General features: G+C 30.9%; 1 protein-coding gene across 3 annotated transcripts in view; it reads left to right on the plus strand.

The window, feature by feature from the left end:
• The window catches only part of LOC120777294, a 69,186-nt gene that overhangs the window by 9,828 nt on the left and 37,566 nt on the right, over positions 1–21,792 (plus strand). The window contains exons 1-2 of one of the 3 annotated variants that reach the window (XM_040108505.1): positions 5,451–5,788; positions 15,072–15,143. The exons of 1 other annotated variant lie outside the window; for it this stretch is intronic. In XM_040108505.1, coding sequence (XP_039964439.1) covers positions 5,707–5,788; positions 15,072–15,143 — 154 coding nt within the window. In that variant the 5' untranslated portion in view covers positions 5,451–5,706. Of the gene's footprint in view, positions 1–5,450; positions 5,789–15,071; positions 15,144–21,792 lie in introns of those variants that run through there. One more of the 3 variants, XM_040108506.1, reaches the window with a different exon arrangement.

The following is a 21,792-nucleotide window of genomic DNA, read 5'->3' on the forward strand; positions in this document are numbered from 1 at the left end:
GAGCTCTTAAAGTGTGAAATTTGTTTAAAATTTTTTATGCGAACATTTCTCCGACACAAAAGTGTCTAATTTTATATATTTACATATACACAGACAGACATACATACATACATACACATATACCTACATATCTATAAATTACTTAAAATTTGGCAGCAGTTTGTCCACAATAACAACAACGTGACCAGAAGCGGGCAACAAGTGTGAAGAGTCAAAGTAATTTTAAGCATTCCCCTTTTGTTGTTGCTATTTTTGTTATTGCTGCTGCTGTCGTGCTATGCTGCTGGCAATGCTATGTTCCTTAGACTCCTTCGAGCCAAACTGTCGAATAGCCGCCATTACTTCGTCGCAAATGCACACACATATACATCCGTATTCTAAAACACACACATACACAAACATATATGCATGTTATACTTTATATATGAGTTTTTATATAAACGGTAGCTGATAAGATTGCATATGGCTGGCGCATTCAGTATGTGAACTTTTGTGAATGCAAAGAGGTGTGTTGCGGTCAGCGCACTGCATCACCGAACCGTTTAATTATAAACGACACTTTCTTTTCGCCGTCAATCATTTATAAATAAAATCCGAAATGAACTGCCTGCTGCGCTTAATTAACGGTCATTGTGATTACGCAGCGTCACGAGAATTCTTCGGCCAGTTCTTCCAACACCTCGACTGAGTACACATTGCTGAAGTGCTGAACACACTTGGGCCAAGTGCGTCTGTCAGCAGTACCGAGTACTGTGTACAAATATAGATTTGTAAGGCATTTCCTGCAGGGAAGCCACGGAGAACACAGTGCATACAAAAACTACGTGACACGACATTTGCTCGGTTTATTTTTTCTTCAATGGAAAAATTCGGAATACCAGAGTGAAATAGTCGACGCTGTGCAGAGTTTTCAAAATATGATATAAATATATAGTATATGTAAGTGTGTTAAGGTGTGTGTGAGAGAGTGCTTTTCAAGGTACATACATTTAAATAAATCGTGACCACATTAGTGGTGACGCGGCGGTGACAGCTAAAAGAGTAACAGCGTGCTGAGGGCGCCGATATATGTATGTACATATGAATTGACGAAGACAAATTTTCAAAAAAAAAGTTGAAGAAAAAAAAATATAGAAAAACAAATTAAATTACAAAAAAAAAAATTAAAAACGAGAAAAAACGTCTTAAACGAGTAAAGAATAGAAAACAATTTAATTCAAAAAAAAATTAAAAATAATTTTAAACAAAAAAATATAAATTCTAAAAGAAGTAATATTATAAATATGGATTAAAAACTAAAAATTGTATTTCTTTTTGTTTAATTAAATAACAAAAAAAAAATAAAAAACGATAAAAAAGTCTCATATTCGAGTAAAGAAAAAAAATTGATTAAAAAAATTGAAAATAATTTTAAAAACAAAAAAATTAAAAATTCTTAAATAAGAAACATTAGAATGAAGGAGAAAAATAAAAAATATATATGTATGTTCAAAAAAATTTAAATCACAAAAACAAAAATAAAAACGAGATATAAGTCATATACGAGCAACAAATAAAAAAAAAAATTATTTAAAAGGAAAAAATGGAAATTCTAATAGGATAAGAATGAAGGACTAAAAATCTTAAATAAAAAAATATAAAAAATTCATCACAAAAAATTTTTAAGTTCTAAAAAGAAGAATATTAGAATTAATCATTAAAAATGGAAAATGAGAAGAAAAATAAGAAAAATTAAAACTACAAACAAAATTTAAAATTCTGAAAACAATAATATTATTAAAATCGAATAAAGAATAAAAAAATGAAAAAAAATTAAATAAAAATAACTAAAAAAAATCATCCTAGCCGAACCAAACAGCCAACCGCTCCGCGCTGCCCAGCGTCATTCGTCCGAAATCGAAATGGAAAAACGGCAAATCGTGGAGATTCAATGAATGTCGCCGCTCGTTGATCACCATGAATATTGTCGCGACTGCGACTAGCGATCGCTGGTCGATCAGTCAGCAGATGCATAACGCAACGAACGACGAACGGACGCACGTTGGCATGTTCGCAACGCACCGTTCAGTAGTAGAGTAATGGAAAAAAAATTAAAATAATTATTTTCGAATAAATTTGTGCAGTGACTGTCCATAAGAAAAGTAGGTCCACAAATAATTTTCCAAGCAATTGTCAAAAAAATGTATATGGCAACACTAGGTACACAAAAAAATCGACTAAAGTGCGTGTGAACCAACGACGCGTTTTAAAACCAAACAAAGCTCGGCGTATTTGATTTAGAGAGCAGCAAGTAGAGAGTTAAACAAGCTGTACGCCGGCACAATTCAGAGATAAAGCAAGCGACAAAGCGCAGCGGAAAACAACAATTGAGCTGATAGCGGACTAGTAAATGACAATAACAGCTGGCGTTGCGAGCGCGAGCTGTCCGGCTCCAGTTAATATGAGTGTTTGATTGAAGCTGTAGCATAGCTTTGTTTAGCTGAAAGCATCCAGCTGCCAATTAGTTGGCGTTTAGACGCCGAGTGTGAGCTAAACAAGTGTACTAAGTGCGCGTGGTGACTAAATTTTCATGGAAATATATAAATAAAAATAAAATAGTTTAATAGTATAAAAAATAAAAAATTAAATTAATATGTGTACTACAATAAGAGAAATTAAAATAAAAATAAAATTATAAAATAAAAAACTAAAAAAAATATATATAAATATTGGTTTGGAATCGGGATATAAATATACGTATATGTATTAAATTTTCCATTAATTAAAAATAAATAACAAAAAAAATGTTAAAAGAAATCTTAGCAAATATAAAAATTTCCAAAAGGAAAATAAATATTATATACAAAACGTTTGTGAAACATGTAATATAAAAAGCTATATATACATAATTAGTTAATGAAAATTGGAAAAATTCATACATATCACATAAAAATTATTACTTAAAATAGATGAGAATTTCAGAAAATAAATAATACATACAGATCTTTATATCTACGACAGAACATATAAAAATCGTTGTTAATAAAAAATAATATTGCATACAAAATCATAAATGAAACTATAAAATTACTAACAATTTTAAAATTAAAAAAAAAAAAACTTAGAAGTTAGAAATAGAGAAAAAAAAGTTAAAACAAATAATTATATAAAGTACGCAAGCTTAATTATTTACATATTTAGTTAATAGTACATTTTCATTTAACTTTTTAACAATATCAATCAATTAATAATTTTTTATAAATCAAATAATAGTAACATCTAAAACATAAATATAATAATAAAAATTAAATGATAAAAAATAAAGTAATAAGCAAAACATCCATAATGTACTAAATTTGTTTCAATAACCAATTTATATTTAATTAATTATATTTAAATCATGAATAAAATAAAATATAGAAGTAAAATAATATAAAAACATAAATAAAATAGTGATAAAAATTAAAAAAAAAATGTTAAATAAAAACTCAATATTTATAATATATTTATTTTGTAGTTATTTACTTAATTTTAAATATTTTTTTTAGTTTTTCTTATATAAAAAATTTTGAAATAAAATACAAATATAAAATAAATATTTTACTAAAATATTAAATAAAATATTTAAATATATTTTTGTATGATTTAATTTTTATTTCTTATTTTGTTATTTTAGTTTTTTTTTCTTTGTATTTGCTTTCATATTTTGTAATATATTTATTTTATAGAAATGTTTAATAATTTTTTTCTTATATAAATAATAAACCTACAAAAATATATTAAAAAAATTTTTTAAAAGGATCAGTGAACAAAATATATATGTATATATCTAAATAAAAAAATAATAAAAATATAAAAAAAATATTATATAAAGCCTATATACTTTTATACTAAAGTATTATATTATATAAAGCCTATATACTATATACATTTATACATTTATACTAAAGTATATAGGCTTTACATAATATTTTTTCATATTTTTATATTTATATATATGCATATCTACATATATACTTTGTTCACTGATCTTTTTAATAATTTTTTTAAAATATTTTCGTATTTTATATGTTTGTTTACTTATGTAACTTATTTAGAAAATAAAAATATTTAATTATTTTTAATTATATAAATAGTGTGAAATAAACTAGAAAGAAACAAATTTTAAAATAAAAACACTAAAATAATTGCATAAGCAAAATAAAAATTATTAATGAAATTTCGGCAATTAATAATTGATTTAATAATTTTTAATAGCAATAATTAACATAAAAAATTAACTTAACTTGTTTTCATTATTTAAATTATTGAGAAATAAACTATAAAAATTTAATAATATTTAATAAATAAATTATAAGAACATATATATAAAACATAATATTAAAAATTTAATAAAATTAATTATTTTAATTTTAATTCAAAATTTAATAATAATAAATTAAAATAGTAATAAAAAATTGTAACTGAATGCATTTTCACTATTTAAATTATTATAAATTAAACTACAAAAATAAAAATAAATTATAAAACAAAAATTATAAAAAAAATTACAAAATATAACACTCAAAGTTTAATAAAATTAAAATTTTTAAATTATAATACTAATACATACTTTAACTTAACTTATTTTCACTATTCGCATAAACTACAAAAAAATAAATAAATTATAAAACAAAAATTATATAAAAACTAATACTCAAAATTAAATACACTAAAAATAAATATTTTATAAAGTTTTGACTTTCACTAAAATTTTATTATTCATGTGTTTAAAACATAATATAATAACAATATTTTTTATAAAAAAAATAGTTCAATTTATTTAATATTTGTTAAATTTTTCTACAGTTTTTCTGTGTTCAATGCAAGCATTAGCATATATGTATATTAGCAATAACAACAACAAGCAGCAAAAGCCCAGTGCCAAATGAGAAACCAACGAAATGATTATTTAAATCATCGCATTAAAAATAACTTGTGAAAAAATAAATGGAAATAAAAAAATAATATTGTGCTCAAATGAAATTAAAAATTCGAAAAAGTAGCAACAACAAGAAATTTCAAAAGTAAAAATACTGTGCTAGAAAGTGTGTGAACGACAAAGTCTATATACCTGCATATATACATGAGTACGAGTACATATAAACATACTTGAAATTTGACAAAAATAACGCGATTTTGTGGTGGTGCCGGCTAAAGCAGCACGAAAGGCGCAACGAAAAAAGCCAACAAAAAGCTGCCCAGTGGAGAACTGCAAATGAGCGCGCATTTCGCGAACACAGTGTATGGAAAATCAGAATTAACCGTAAAATTCACACACATATATGAGTGTGTGTGTGTGTGAGTGTAAAAATAAATTTATTCGCAATTCAAAAAGCAACGAACGACGCGCTTGCATAAATACATAATCAACACACACATACATGCAAACGTATGTAAAAATATATATCTTTGAACAAATATATATATAAACATATACGTGTATATATGTATAAAATTGCAGTGCAACACACCTTGCAGAATTTACAAGTGCACAACACGTGTAAATAAATTTTATAAAATTATCGAATGACATAAAAGTACGGTAAACTCAAACTTTTTTGTTGTCTTGTGTATGCGTGTGTGTGTGAAAACGGGTATCCACATAGCGTGCGGGTGTACGTATGCCGCATTTCATCAAAGTGAACCAAACGTGACGTCAAATAATTTATCGCAAGCAATCGCATAATGGAAGAGAAAAAGGAGGAGAAGAAGCACAGAAAACGCAATGGCAAGCCTCGCCGCGTTAGACACCATCCCTGGGACGAAGGTATGCATGACCACTGCGCGTCGGCGTATACTTAACGCCAAAACACATTTGATTACGCATACGCAAAGGTGTACATAGTACACAGAGTTGCAATGAGAGTATTAAAAGTGATAAATTAATATTATTTTTATTATTTTAATTAAATATTTTTTATATTTGAATATGGAATATATTTTTTTTAACTATTCTACAAAAAGCTTTAAGAATAGCATAACTTTTGCTATAGAAGGCAAAAGACAGTGTTATAATTTTATAATTACATAACGTAGAATGAAGTATCACGTATAATTCTCACAATGCAGCGACTTTAAGCAAAAATTTAAAAGGTTTTGACAACTGTTCCGTGAAATGCTTTGCATTTGCTCAAGAATACGAAGAATACGTTTCCAAGACACGTCGAACTGTAGCTTTTTAACTTTAGAAGTATGTACAAGGGAAGTTAAAGGAAATCTAGTTTGTTTGGTAAATCAATTTAGGATTAATAAATATTTTGTTATAGTCTGAGAAAAACGTTAATTTGGAAGGGTTACAAATGTTACTATATGTGAAAGAAGCTGTTTGAAGTATTGTATTGAAGTAGGAAGGCCAGGTCGCGCTCCTAAACCAATTTACTAACCAATTCTTGTAATAAGCTATACATTTCTGCATGTCAACAAACTTTATAGAGATTAAGAGGTTTATTCACTTGTGAATATAAAAAAATCGATATTAAATCGATACATATGTATATTGATCTATCGAATGTACATACATTTGAAAATATTCTCCGAAAATTTTCAGTTGGTCAGATAAATAGTTTCAGAGATGTGAGCGTGTTTGTTAGAGAAATCTTTGAAAATAATTTCGATTTATTGAGCAGCTCTAAGTCGGAATCTATTGCTCGAAGCTGGATCTCAAGGTACTGGATTCCAAGTCACAAAAGAATTCCTGAAAAAGAAATTATTGAGGAGATTTGTGCCATTCGTTTGACTACTGAGTCAGTGCAGATAATACGGAAGTCACTCAAATGATATGCAATGAAATTTCCGAATGGGCTGACAGACAGTTCAGGGCGAGATGGAATGCTTCATTGTAGGATTCCCAAGTTCATGTGCAAGAACCCTAAAGAAAAACTCGCATACTTTTTACGGCCGGCCGCAGACGAAGGAGCTGCAAACTTGTCAGAAAACTGCACTCCTCTTGACGTCTCCCCTAGTGAGGCCCGTTTGTTCCCAGTTAAGTTTCTGCTTGGGTGCATTCGCAGAAATCATTCCCCAACTACGTCGATAACATAAAACAATATGCCGACCAGACTTCGGACGCAACTATTTTCCGAAAAGCACTGACCGACATTCACAGCGGATCCATTAACACCTTCATCGACTCCTTCTCAGTGAATGGTGTACTTGAAGTCAAATCACCACCCATTGCAGACAAAGAGCTCGAGTTGCCGCGAGAAACGAGAGTGACCCTTGCGCAACTTCGTTCTGGATACTATAGTAGTTTAAACTCCTACTTATCCTGAATAGACCCTGACATATCAAATATGTATATGTCCAGCGTGCAATGAGTTCCCGCATGACACTGGCCACCTCTTTGCATATCCTACTAACTCTACTTATCTGACACTCTTCTGCCTTTGATCAGACTCCGTCGAAACAGCACGTTTCCTGGGCCTAAAGTTGGACTAACAATTTATCTAATCCTTACCATCCTAACGGAATAAGGTACCCGTAACAACAACAACAGCCAGATGGGTATAAGTAACATCGATCCATGCAGACATGCAAAGAAGTAGGCATGAGTGAGATGCTGAAATACCTTTTATAACTCTGTCAAGCATCAACTAGAATTCATATTAAATTCGCAGTTCGAGAGACTAAATGAAGTATCACAGTTAGATATCAAGTCGCTCTTAAAGTTCCCAAAAAGTGTTGACGTGTTGTATGACGAATACTTCATTACTAAGGATCTTTACATCTATATATGTATGGCGTGATCGGCCGGTATCATCGAACCTAACCTAAGCCACTCTAAAGTGTAAATTTTTTTGACAACAAATGACTTTTCTTTTGGGCAACCGCCTTTTTGTCAAAACATCAAAACTTTGATTAGCTCTTCGATCACTACTAATTTGAAGCAGAAAATCTACTTCACACTACGCTCATTTTTCTGTTGTCCTCTTGGAGATTATTTACGGGATCAAGAGAATCCAAATATTTCCAAAACAAATCACCGGTCATTACAGTACTTTAAATTATGTAAATGCACATTATTTGTAATTTTATATAAAATGAATTGAAAAAAGTCGTTTATTCTCACTTACCTTAAAGCTTTTGTCAAGATTACCATTTTAATCACATTTGAGACATAGAAAATTGGAAGGTCTGTCGAATACAAAAGAGAGTATTTTTTTCGTAAATATTCAAAGAATAAAATAGATTCTAAAAAAACTGAATATTACACAAAAAAGAAATATTTGAATTGTTTAACGACATCAGGCACAATAACTTTTGTGTAACGTAATTTATTGGGTAGTTTAGGTTAGCATGTCCAAAGAGTTTAGGTTAGTGCAAATTTTTTTAGAATTGAAAAAATATTTGTGCATATAATTTTATGAATTATTAATTTTATTTTAAATTCAATATTTAGTATAAGAATGGACCAACATAAATCATCCAAAGCGTCTCTTACTCATGTCATTACTTGCTGCACTTGCTGATAAAGCCAGACAAATTGAGGTTATGCATATTTAATACTACACTTTTTTCACATTTAAAAACTCGACTAAAGAATTCAAATATATTTGACCAAAAATATAAAGGCCAGCAAGATAATTTAGCTAAGCAAAGTTCAAAACAACTTAGTTTCTCAGCATTTGATTCGGATATACCATAGATGTGGATTACGTTTAGTTGTAATTACAAATGATTAAATACATAATATCAATTCTGCACGCTGCAGTTAAAGTCGTAAATAATTATGTACATATACATACATATAGATGAATGTATCCCGTATGTAAATAGCTTTGTAATAAGTAACTTATACAAAAGCTCGTAGATAATGACAGCCAGTTTAAGATGCCAGACTGGTAAAAAAAAATTATCATTTCATTTGTTCATTTAACGGCATTAAATATATGTATGCAAGTGTACATACATATGTATGTAATCGCTTGTGACCGGCAGTGACACCAAGAAGACAAACTTGAAGTGCTAAGAATGCATTTACTACGAGCAGATAAATATAGGTGCTTGTATGTGTGTATATATTTTTAGCAAATTGATTATTTTCATTTTTATCTTCTTGTTTAATTAAAAATCAAGCAAAAAGTTGAATGTTTGCTTTTTTATGCACACAGACTGTGAGCAGAGACACAAATCTATAAATATACAAATGTGCATATATTCAACTTATTTATAATTGCTTCTATAGACATTAGGGTGGATGCAAATAGTATGAGAAAACAAATGAATACAAACAAATAAATATATATATATATATTATATTTAAATAAAGTGCGACAAACTGACCAATTGATAATCAAAAATCAAAATAGAATTAAAAATTTATAATGGAAATATGATTACATATTTATGTATATAACATCTGATCAAATTCGACCCGGAGTGGTAAATATATTTTAATAAACGTTTTTATTATTGCCTTCAGCTTCTGAGTGCTTAGGCTGGGGTCAGTGCTTCCAGCAAATTTTGGTGTTTTCGGTTTCAGCTCATTTTTAAAGCCCCATGCGCTAAATTGTTGAACAGTCATATTCATAATCCCACGTCTCTTCACCAGGGTCCTCAGCCACCGCAAAACTTACAAATAGTATTTCTTATCGATAATTTGACCCTGTGAAATGAATTCATATTGAACTCTGGCGATTTCGGTTTATTTTTGAAGAGCCGTCTGGCCGATATTTTTGACAGTTTCGTCTTCATATTCAAATGTAGGGTCCGCAGCTACGTTGTCAAGTACCTTTTTTGTGACCTACACTTGATGTCGCTTTTGCAAAAGCTTCAGATCTTTTGGTACGAGTTTAGCATTGACACGCCATACCCAAAATATTAAACAAAATGTTTTGAGTAGATGCATAAGAGATGTTGAGAACCTCTGCTATCTCTACGATGCAAACACGACAATTTTCAACCACCGTTTCTTCAACTTTATTCGATATTATCGTCATTAATAAGGTGACTGGACGACTTGAGCTTTCGTTGAGTTCACGACCTTTACTGAATGGTTTGTGCCACTCAAATAGTTGTGTTCCTAATAACGTAATAAAGTAGACTCCCCAAAACACTTTTGCAAAAAATTCTCATGTTTTTCTATGGTTAAAACTATCAGACAAACTGTCAAACACATACTAATTGACATTTGGAAACCATTTGCATGAACAAAGCCAAAAACGTGTACCAATCTTGGAACATTTCTTTTGGATCAGTCCGGGTCAAATTTGAACAAATTGATGTGATGTGAAAGTCAATGACAGTGAGTTTACAGTGATGAGGCCTTTCCTGGTTGAACATGTGGAGACATTTAAATTCACTAATTGTGGATTTTAAAACGGCGGGAACTTTAGCTGCAATAATGCCCGACGTCAAGCCCACTCCATTTCATTTTAATATTTGATTATTGATTTTTCAGAAATTATATTATATATCTACTTTATCATATAATAGAATTATTGGAATTTTCCAGTGTACTTATATGCAAAAAGTTTGCTCATGATAATATTGTTTTCGTACTTAAACAAGCAAACCAATAATTTCAGATACACCCTAATACATAAAACGTACATGCATGTATTCATGTATCCCTGTACGTGACCGGCTTATTATCTAAAAGGTGATTATTTTTACTGTTGCATATAAGGTTTTTTTTTTATTTTTGGTTTTTGTTTTGTTTTGTTTTTGTGCTCAGCAAAAGCTCACAACATAAACAATAGAACCGCTTGAACATTGTACTTAAACTACAATATGTTTACGGTGAGAAAGGCGACACAAACACTCGCAATGTGCGGCGAAGTGTCATGCACTTTGTTGCATGAGTTAATTCATCATATTTGCACTCAATAATATGAAAAACCGCATATCGTTAATAAATAGCTAACAAAAAGTGAGCCATAATATCCATATCCGCAACTATTGTGGTAGATAAAATAAATTTGCTATTAATAAAAAGTCAAATTGAAATTTAAGTGGGCTTAACTTAGCCACAGTTTAACTTAATGTGGTGCAATTGAGTATTTAGCTAGGAATTAGCGATTTAGTTGCAACAGATTTCTGGAAGTTAGGTAACAAGTGAATATACTAGATAGAGCTGGAGGATTTATACGCGTATGTATTTCCGATTCTCTAACCAATATTTAAGTCTTGGAAAAATACTAATTTTTTTACATTTAAAATTTCGCAAAGGTGGCAACTCTTTTAAATAAATAATAAATAAATAATTTTAATAATTTTACACAAGATTTCGTTAAATACCACTAATTTCATATAAATGCACTTTTTTATATTTTATATTTTTCAAATTTCAAAAAGGTGGCAGCTTCCTTGTATAAATTTTTAATAATTTTAAATAAGATTTCGTTAAATATCACTAATTTCTTATGAATACACTTTTCATATTTTTTATTTTCCAAATTCCGAAAAGGTGGCAACTCCTTTGAATAAATGTTTAATAGTTTTACATAAGATTTCGTTGAATATCACTAATTTCATATTAATACTTTTTTGCTTTACTATTATAATGCGACACCTATTTTAAACTTTTGAAATATGGCAACCCTGTTTCAACTTATACATACATATGTAAATTCAAGCAATTATAGAAATATTAATTATAGCCGTTTTTTATAGCAAAATATTTAAAAAAATAAAATTTGTTTTTAAAATCAGGTGGCAACTACGCTAAATAGTATTTTTTAAATATACTTTTTCTTGTACCCGTAGTATTATGAGAAACAATACTTTCAGATGTATCTAACAAAAAAAAATAAAAGTTAGAAATAAATACATACATGTGGCAACTCCACAAATTTATTTTCGTAAAAAAAGATTAAAAAAACCACTAATATCCTAGAACAATTAAATTGCAATTTTTTTTATTTAAAAATTAATTTCATTAATTGTTGTAGCTAAATAATGCCACTATATAAACTAATATTTTTGTATTAAAATTCGAGAAAATAACTTTTCTTCAAATTTCTATATTGAATTTCTTTTTTTCTAAATTTTAATATTAATTCGAAATATATTTAATTAAATACTGGGATTAAATACACCTGGTAACCTTTACATCATCAATTTTCTAGTTTTTGAATTTGTGTACGGAAAACTGATAATTTTTAATTTCTAAACTACATTGTAAATATCGAACAACAGTTTTTAACGGTAGTTGGATTCAGCCCATACGAGTACAAGCCAAAAACCATTCCACGACCCATCAAATAACCGCAGCATCAAAAACGGTTCAACAATAAAAATTGCATTTGATCAACTTTGTGTCGATCACCATAAGTCTGTCAGAGTTAATGCAATAAAACCGTTTTATCTGTTTTAGAATTGCTTTAGTTTGATTTCTAGTTTTGTTTACTTGTCGGCAATCGAAAGTAAATTAACCAAAAGCGGAAAGAATATGGCTGTTTTCAATCAGCAGGCGTTCCAATGTTCAAACAGCGAGGAATTTCAAGTATTTTAGTCATATAATTATCTTAAATTTGCACATTCAATTAAGTTTGGGTTGAAATTTGCATTTTTAAATAAGTTTGAGTTCAAGGAAGCAATTTTGTGAAAAAACACGTACTATTAGGTTGTAGAAATTGTGCAAAAATTATTGATAAAACAGAAGGAAATAGTTTACGATTTGAGAAAACAGAGCAGTACATTTAAATATGTATGCATTTATTATTTTGACAACAGCCCTTGACTCCTTTTCAGTATGAAAATTTTGAAATTAGATGGGCGATCCCAAGTTTCGGAAGTAAAAATATTTGTTAATTTGAGAATGATCAGCATGAGGTCTACAAAAAGTCCTTTACTTTTGTATAAAATAGAAGATTCGAATTGTTGCCATTGCGTATGAAATTTCATAATGCTACTCTCATAGAAACCCTCGTCGCTATTTGCAAGAAAACTCAGAAGCTTCGCTTTAGACAAATTTTTCACCATGAAATCATTCAACTTAGACTGTAACAGGTAGTAATCACTTGGATTCACCTAAACAAGCATATCTAAAAAAACATTACTTTATTACCAATCACTTTTCGCTGACCTTAGACCTCCAGAAAATTGTAGGTGAAAAAAACGTGATAAGACTGAAATGGTATCCAAGCCATTTTACCACTCTGATTGAGATATCTGCAATACATGCTTTTCTTACGCATCAAATGCCTCTTCAGGTGTCGAAAAACGTTGACTTCTTAGTTTTTTTTTACGAATGGGAATAAAAATAAGTCATTCGGTGCCAAGGCAGAACTATACGGTGGATGACTCATCAAATCGATGTTTTGAGTGCTCAAAAATGCAGTTCTTTCAGTCGATGCGTGAGAGCTCGTATTGTCGTGGCGGTTGGTTTTACTGATTTCTTGAAAGACAACCGCTAATCTGACCACGTATAGCTGTTTCAATAAAGTCAACTGCTTTTTACTTTCGTGCTCATACGCGTAAATCCATGATTCATCACCTGTCACGACGTCGTAGACGTGTTTCGAAGCACCGCTATCGTATTTTGTTAACATTTCTCTCGACCAATCGACACGAGATTTTTTTTGAGCGATTGACAAATTGTGTGGGATCCAACGTGAACAATTTTTTTTTACAGTCAAATGTTCATGCAATTTTGTAATATTTATAGTTGTCTCTATCTCACGATAGCCCACATGACTTGGCATTATAGCTTGCGCACATAATCAATAGTTTCCGGAATAACATATGATTTTGGACGACTTTCCCGTCGTTGGAATGATCTACGATCTCGATCGAATTCACCATATCACCGATAAACACTGGTCTTTGATAGAGCTTCATCATCAAAAATTAATTTACTAAGTTCATCTATGAACTTTTGATGAGTTAATTCACGTTGAAAGTTGTTAAAAAATAATCGTGCGAGAGTGTGTACGATTTAATTTAATTTGTTGGTGGAGCAGAATATTTTAAGTTAGTGTAAACACCACAAATAGCGCTCATATGTCAAAATGTCCTGAATATACATACTATCAAAAATGTTAAATTTTAGTTATGAGTATCCAAATTGCAACACTAGAGTTCTCGAAATATGAAAGGCAATCTACGTATGCGTTCTTTTTAACCTCCTGTTATCCTTCTTGTCATAGTGAAAATTTTGGAACTATAGATCATAAAGTCATAATAACCGAATATAATGTAAATTTCTGCCCCAATAGAGGCTAGAACATTTTTCATGATTTCCAATATTCGACAGTGAGTTGAAACAGAACACAGACTCATAACTATATATAGAGTCGTAGGTCAGCCGAAGAAAAATCAAAAATAACAGAAGCTTTTACAAGTACTTGAGTATTACCAACCTAAAGAATTATCTCATAATTCTAACAGCAATTTAGATGCGGATAATAAACCTCGTAGAACCTCAATTTATCAAGTAATACCGAATCAATCATTAATAAATTCTGCGAAAAATACTGTAAAATTACAAATCACAATTAAACAAGTAGAAAAAAAATTGTGAACATTATAATGAGTTCAAAAAAGTTCCTCAGTCATTATTTTATACTTCTAAAATCAAGCTTTTCGTGTTCCAGTCGGCTCATGAATCACGTAATCGAATTAAATAGCAACAACCAACAGGGGCAATTTATTTAGCCTCAACAACAAGTGAGGCTTTTGCCGATTTGTGGTTAAAATCATGTACAATTTCTAAGCTTCTAAGCTTCCAATAACAACAAGGAAAAAAAGAAAACAAATAACAGTAAATCACATGTTCAATTAGCGTCCATCAAATTGATCGATGGACAAAGTAAATATGAGAATTAACAAAGAATTCAACTGTGCCAAGTAAGAAGATGCTACAGATAAGAAGCAAGTGTAGACGCCAAAGAAAGCTATGAAAATGTAAATTGCGAACAGTTTGTGCTAAAAGTGTTGCTCCATTTAAAATATAAAAAAGAAGGTTGGACTTATGATGCGCAAATATGAGGATTTATTTATTTATGCAATAAGAAAAATTAGATGCAGCGTTGTGAATATACATATATGTGTACAAATATTTGGAAGTATTTTGAAAAATATAAAATATTATTTTGAATTTGTTGCAGAGTTAAGCGACGCGAGTGGGGTGTGTGGCGCAACATTAACAAGATTTTTGGTTTGCATGGCACCAGTAATGGGTAAATTATACAGAAAAAAAACCGAGTCACATAAGTAGAAACTAAATTACTTGGTAATTTTGTAAGTTCAGTGTGTTCGTGTGCACAAATGTGGAACAAAATTCGTTTTAATGTTGTTCGAGTAAATTAAATGCTGTTGGCAACGTGTAAATACATTCATTAAAATACATTTATCGACATACATATGTGCATACATATACTCATTTGTAATTGAAAATGTTTGTATGTACACTAAGTATACTAGATATATATTTACATAAACTTATATATGTAAATTTCACATTAGGATGGGTCAGTGGTGTAATTTACTTTCATATTTTTTCTGCTATTGGGTTGGAAATTGGGATTTATCTAAATAATACTACAATCTTATACCACACATACTCAAGAAGAAGAGGTTCTTTTCTGCCTGAACTGGATGGATTTTATCACATTTTTAAAGATCAGTAGAAAATAATCACATTTGAAACAAAAACTATATAATATAGGTAAAATTAATCTGAGAGCGTGTGGACAAAAAAAATCCGACTTTAAGCTTAACCTCCATGGACGCTGAAAACTTTTTGAGAAATTGCAGCTAACTTCACATTATTCACAAAGCTATTTCATTCGTAACCAAATCGAATGTGTGAAAGAGTTGTGTGGCTGTTCATCATTTACTTCCATCCTGTCTGAAACTCAATTAAATTCGTTTTAACCAACTAACAGGGTTATAGACTAAATAATATAATTATAATATTTACTAATACATTTATTAAATTATGCCATTGTGTAGTCGAAAAAGTCTTTTCGTATTTCTAATCAAACTTCAACTTATTTTTTTATATTTATACTAATAAATAAAAAAAACATGTACCATTTTGGTCGACTACTTTTTGCCATCTTTCCGCTAGATACAGCATCATCTCCGAAAACTTTACACATTTCATTATTATCTTGCGTGGCATTATTCCCTTTTTTATATAAAAATTTCAAAATATAGCGAATTTGTTCATTATTTTCACTCATTTTTAAACAGCTGTAACTTTTTTTCAATTTCGCCGAATTTTTTATTTGATTAAATGAAGCTTAAAATTTCACCCTTCCAAAACTATAGTGTACGACACAATGTGATTGGTAGCACTGGATATATACGACTGCAAAGACATCTATTGACAAAATACGAAAATACTTTTTCAATTATCAATATATTTTATAATAGTAATTGGTACAATCACCAAAGAATCTGCACAATCACACATTCTTTTTAAAAGGAATAGTACTATACATGCGACCATATAGTACTCTGTTAACAGGACTTCAAGAACTGTCAAAAATTAGTCAAAATGTACTTAATGTATGAAAGTTTGTCTGAAAGTCTTTCATGTTGTTAATGACCAAGGAGTTCAAAAAGTTTTGAAATCGAAATAAAGTAAAATTGTTAGCATTCCTGCACTTGAGAGGTTCAGGAACTTTAACGTGACCGTTTGCCTTCAAATGGCAAAGTTGTTGTGGGGCAACCGACATTGCGTTTGGGAGTAAAAGAAATTTTATATATTTACAGTATATTTTTATTTTAGTATATCTTGAATCTGGTTTTTTTGAGAAGTAGTTAAATTGTTCTTATCAGTCGTAGAGTATTTATATCTCATAATCCGTCAACGTATGCGGAGAAGAAACCAATACACTTTACAAAATTATCTATCTTAACTGATGATAAATTTTCTTAGCTGGAATTTTTATTCTCTCTCTGAGAAACTAAGTGTAATCGCCACACGTTCCTGTTACTATGAAGCAAAATACTGAGAACTTTCAAACTCCGAAGTCGATGTTAAAAAGACTAATGTAAATTAGAGACTCGGAATATAGGGTTCAATAAAATAGTTTAAAAATGGTAATAAACTCCGAAACAGGACTTTTGAGCATTACTAGATATTTCAAGTAGAGATTACAGAGTTCTCATCTTTTTACTGCTTCAGCATATTCAAAGAGGCGGCCGACTAACTTTCTTTGGAGAATATGGTTTTTCTTAGGCAATACAGATATATAATTAAATAAATGAATTAAATTAAAATAAATTGAATAATCCGACGATTGAGATCGCATGTTATCTTTTACCGCACCAAAGCTATAAGCACAAATAAAAAAGGTTCCATGAGTTGATTTTGAGCGATCAGTTTGTATGGAAACTGTAGATTATAGTGACCCAGTATCGGTGTTTCTGACAAATCAGTGCTTCTTGAGTAGAAAAGGTTAAAGTCAAAATTTTAGATCGATATCTGCAAAACTGAGGGAATTAGTCTGCGTATATACAGGCAGGTGGAATCAGCATTAACACCAAAAACAAAGTCAGCCTGAAATCCAACGCAAAATAAATCTTGCCAAGATGATGTGCTACTTCGGACTGAGTAGGCAATTGAGAAATAAAGTTCTCTTTCGTCCAATAAAGACCAAACTCTACAAGTCACTCATTATCACCGTGCTGCTATATGGTGCGGGGCTTGGCCAATGACATCATCTGATGAGTCAAAGTTACTAGTTTTCGAGAGAAAGGTTCTGCGTAAGATTAATGGTCATTTGTGCGTTGGCAAAGAGATATATGACGACATTGACATAGTTCAGCGAATTAAGAGACAGCGGCTATGCTGACTAGGTCATGCTGTCCGAATGGACGAAAACACTCCAGTTCTGCCAGTACCCACCAGGGGAAGCAAAGGAAGAGGAAAAAAACCCGTTGGAAAGACCAGGTGGAGAAGGATCTGTCTTCGCTTGAAGTCTTCAATTGGCGCCACGTTGCGAAAAGAAGAAACGACTGGTGCGCTGTTATTAACTCGACTGTAATCGCGTAAGCGGTGTCTACGCCAGTAAAGAAGAAGAAGATATGCTTAGAGCATCCACTGAAACCTCCTACAGTTTTCGAGCTCGCACACTACTAATAAATATTTCACTACGCTAATCATTACTACTTTCTTTGCTCTGCATTTTCACTTAAAAATGTTGCTCCATTACAACTTTTATCTTAAGATTTTCATATACCCTTATATACATACTATACATGTATATATGTATGTATGTAGTGGGAGTCATTGAATTATGAGTTCAACGTGTGCCAAGTAAATGCGCTAACACACAATTTCAAATTCATCATCAAAGCACATTTCAAACACATTTACGCCAAAACATATACACATACAAACATAACATAGACCTATAAGCTATTTTAAATAGATGGTCATTACACATATGCAAACAGCCGAAATGTGGTGAGCGATGAAAATTCGTCTGGCTCGTGTCCGCATTTATGAAAATGTGTCATCGAATATCACTCTCAGCGAAGACACGCACACAAATCTAACTTGTAGATTTATCAACAATAGTATAGCACCAAGATCATGTTGACGATGTTCATGTACATATGTATCACATACATTTATGTATTTAGCCATACATTTTCGTCTTCGTTGGTCACTACATTGTGGGTGGGTGGATGCTTGGGCGATGATGTCGCTTGCTATCGGTGCTTATGTGGTATATAAGTATGTAAATTAGTGAGCAGTGTGAAGACTGATTGAAACGCAACCTTCTTAACGCCGGAAAGAGAATTTATTTTTGTCGCAATTTCACGCTGATGTGTCTTTATTTTCAAACATATAGATTAATGTGTGTCATATGCTATATGCATATATGTATTTTATGTGTTACTAAATGATTTAAAGGGGATTTTTCAAAATTTGGTTACTGATTAAATGTGTTTTAAAACAAATACCTCTTTCTTACAAAAGCTTTCTATTAAAAAAAATAAATTAGTTCTTGTAATTTAATCGCTTAAAAATTTTTAAGGCGAAAATTACTATTTGAGGCTAAAGAAAGGGCTGGATCGATTTCATGTAATATGGCATTAAATTAGAGTATGCCAGAATCACTATTTTATGAAAATTGATAATCATATTGAATTTCATAGTCAACATCAAAGAGATTAACTGAACCGATTTTAGTTATAGTTCGTACCAGACCATATTGTAGTCATAAAAATATAAGTATAATAACTTAATTCCTTTAAGCTACTTTGAAACTTGTCTGATATTTTAGATATAGTCAGTCGTAGACACAGGAGTACTCATATTCGGTACTGGGAACTTAAAAAAATTTAGATTTTTAAATAAGAATATCCATGCAATTAGAGCCCTATTTTTATTGGTTTTCACATTATGACAAAAAAGCACATGGAAATTGTAATTAAATTACCCGGATAAATGATATTTCAGAAAAATGTATGTTTATTAATTACTATGCAAAATATGCGCGTGATATGTCAACTAGTTTGCTTACAGCAGTTGCTAAGTCGGTACACCTCAGTAAAGCGTTGCAATTTTTACAAAGGATAAAAATATCGAACAAAGAATTTGCCTCAAATTTTGTGTTTCTAACCAAATTTCGTGTGCGGAGCCGTTGGAAAAGCCTTGCGGTGATTCAGTTTTATCAAAAACACAAGTCTACGGTGGTACAAAGCCTTTAAAGACGGTCGAGAGATTGTTGAAGACAAGCCTTGTTCTGGACGACCTTCGACCTTTTCAACTGATGAAAATATTAAAAAAAAGTGAAAGATAGGTGCTTGAAAATCGTCAAACGAGTGTTAGAGAGATGTGAAAAGAGCTCGACACCTCTCACGAGTCCGTTCGAATGATTTTGATGGATATTTTGGGTATGAAACGCCTTCTTGCTCGACTCGTCTCGATAAAGCTGATTTTTTTTCAAAAAGAGTACCGTAAACAGGTCTCTATGGATATGCTTGATCGTGCTTCTGATCCCACATTCAGACCATTATCCTGCCGATGAGACAGGGGTGTATGAGTTTGACAAATCAACAATCATGGGAATGGAGGAAAAAAACGAGATGAAACCAAAAAAACCACCCCAAAGCCGCTCAAAAGTCAAGTTTTTTTGGGTATTCGTGGTTTGGTACATCATGAATTTGTTTCGGATGATCAGACTGTCAATAACGAGTTCTATTTGGCCGTTTGTGACGTTTGCGTGAGAATATCCATCAAAAAGGCCCTGAATTGTGGAAGAACAATTCATGGATTTTACATAATGATAATGCACGATTGTGACCGAATTTAAAGCCAAAAACGCAAAGAATACCCCCGATCAACTACTGATTCATCAGATTGGGATCCGTGTGATTTTTTCTTGATCCTCAAACTGAAATTGCCACTCCGTGGAACCCGTTTTCTGTCGATAGAAGAGACAAAACTAAATTCGCTGAAGGAGCTGAAGGCCACCCCAAAGTGTTATGAAAAGTGTTTCGAGGACTGGAAAATTCGTTGGCAAAAGTACCTCCATATATTACATCGGGTGGGAATTACTTTGAGGGCGACAAAACAAATATTGATGAATAATTAAATATTTTGCGTTTTCTTTGTAAAATGAAAGAATGAGATGGAAGTTATAATGGCATCACATTATGTTCAATGTGGATCAAATTAGCCGAGTAATGGTTTGGTATGAGACATCACGACAGTAGCTGATGACAAACAAATATCGCTTTTATTATCGATTAAGAAGAAAAAAGTATATCATAAATGGATAAACTTCAGTAAGAATTAGGATAAAAATATGGACATATGTATGTACATATATCCGAATTTTGATAACGGAATAAAAAATATTATCTTCGGCTCTTTTGAAATATTAAAAAACAATAACACAATAACAATAACAATAAATGGACACAGTTTTGGGGTTATTTTGGCATCAACTTAAGAGTTGTCGAAATCCTCTTTTATCGCTCTGATACTAACAAGATAATTTCCAAGAACTGTTTTTTAAATTTTTTCGATATCGTCGTTAATACAATGGGATGGGCAACGCGTATGTGACAAGTTTTCTATGACTTCATGGCCTTCAATGAAAGCTTTGTGCCACTCAAGTACTTGTTTCGTTATAAAGTCGATTCCCCAAAACACTTCTGCAACATTTTTATCGATTCCCTAATCGCAATTCCATTGAAAACACAAAATTTCAAGAAAATTGATTGTTCAATATTTTCCATGGTAATATCAAACTTCACAAAAATACCAATCTACGAAAAAACTCGAATCGATTCGAGTTGTGCTCGCAGTTTATATGGCCTAGTCCGGGTCAATTTTGATCAGCTGTCTACCAGATTAAAAATTAATTTTCGTAAATATTATTGCAAATATTTATAATTTTTGGTGGCACACGTTTTCAGTTATGCCTTACTTCTATATTTCTCTTTAATTTTATTATAAAACTAACTCACAAGTATTACCAGTTCTAGTATGACTATGCAGATTAGGGCAAGCATTGCGAATATTTAATGCGATTTATTATTGTTTTTGTTTTTAGAACGCTACAGCAACTAAAATAGTTGGCGGTGTTACTGTTAGTTAGTTATTGACAACGAATTTGCAAGAAAGCGGAATACTTAGTGGCAAAGTGATTTACATTCAGAGATCAAAAGTGCATTTTAATAGACCATTATTTATAACACATAATTGTTTTCGAATACAACAACAAATATGAAGAAAAAGAGATCAACTGGACTGTAATTTAAGTGATGTTGGTCAAGGCGAGTGATTGGAATAAGTTCTCAAATTGCAGCAATAAATGTTTTTCAATTGCAAATGGAGAAAAGAAGTGTGGTTTT

Source organism: Bactrocera tryoni, chromosome 5 (genome assembly GCF_016617805.1).
Source record: "Bactrocera tryoni isolate S06 chromosome 5, CSIRO_BtryS06_freeze2, whole genome shotgun sequence".
NCBI classification, from domain to species: Eukaryota; Metazoa; Arthropoda; class Insecta; order Diptera; family Tephritidae; genus Bactrocera; species Bactrocera tryoni.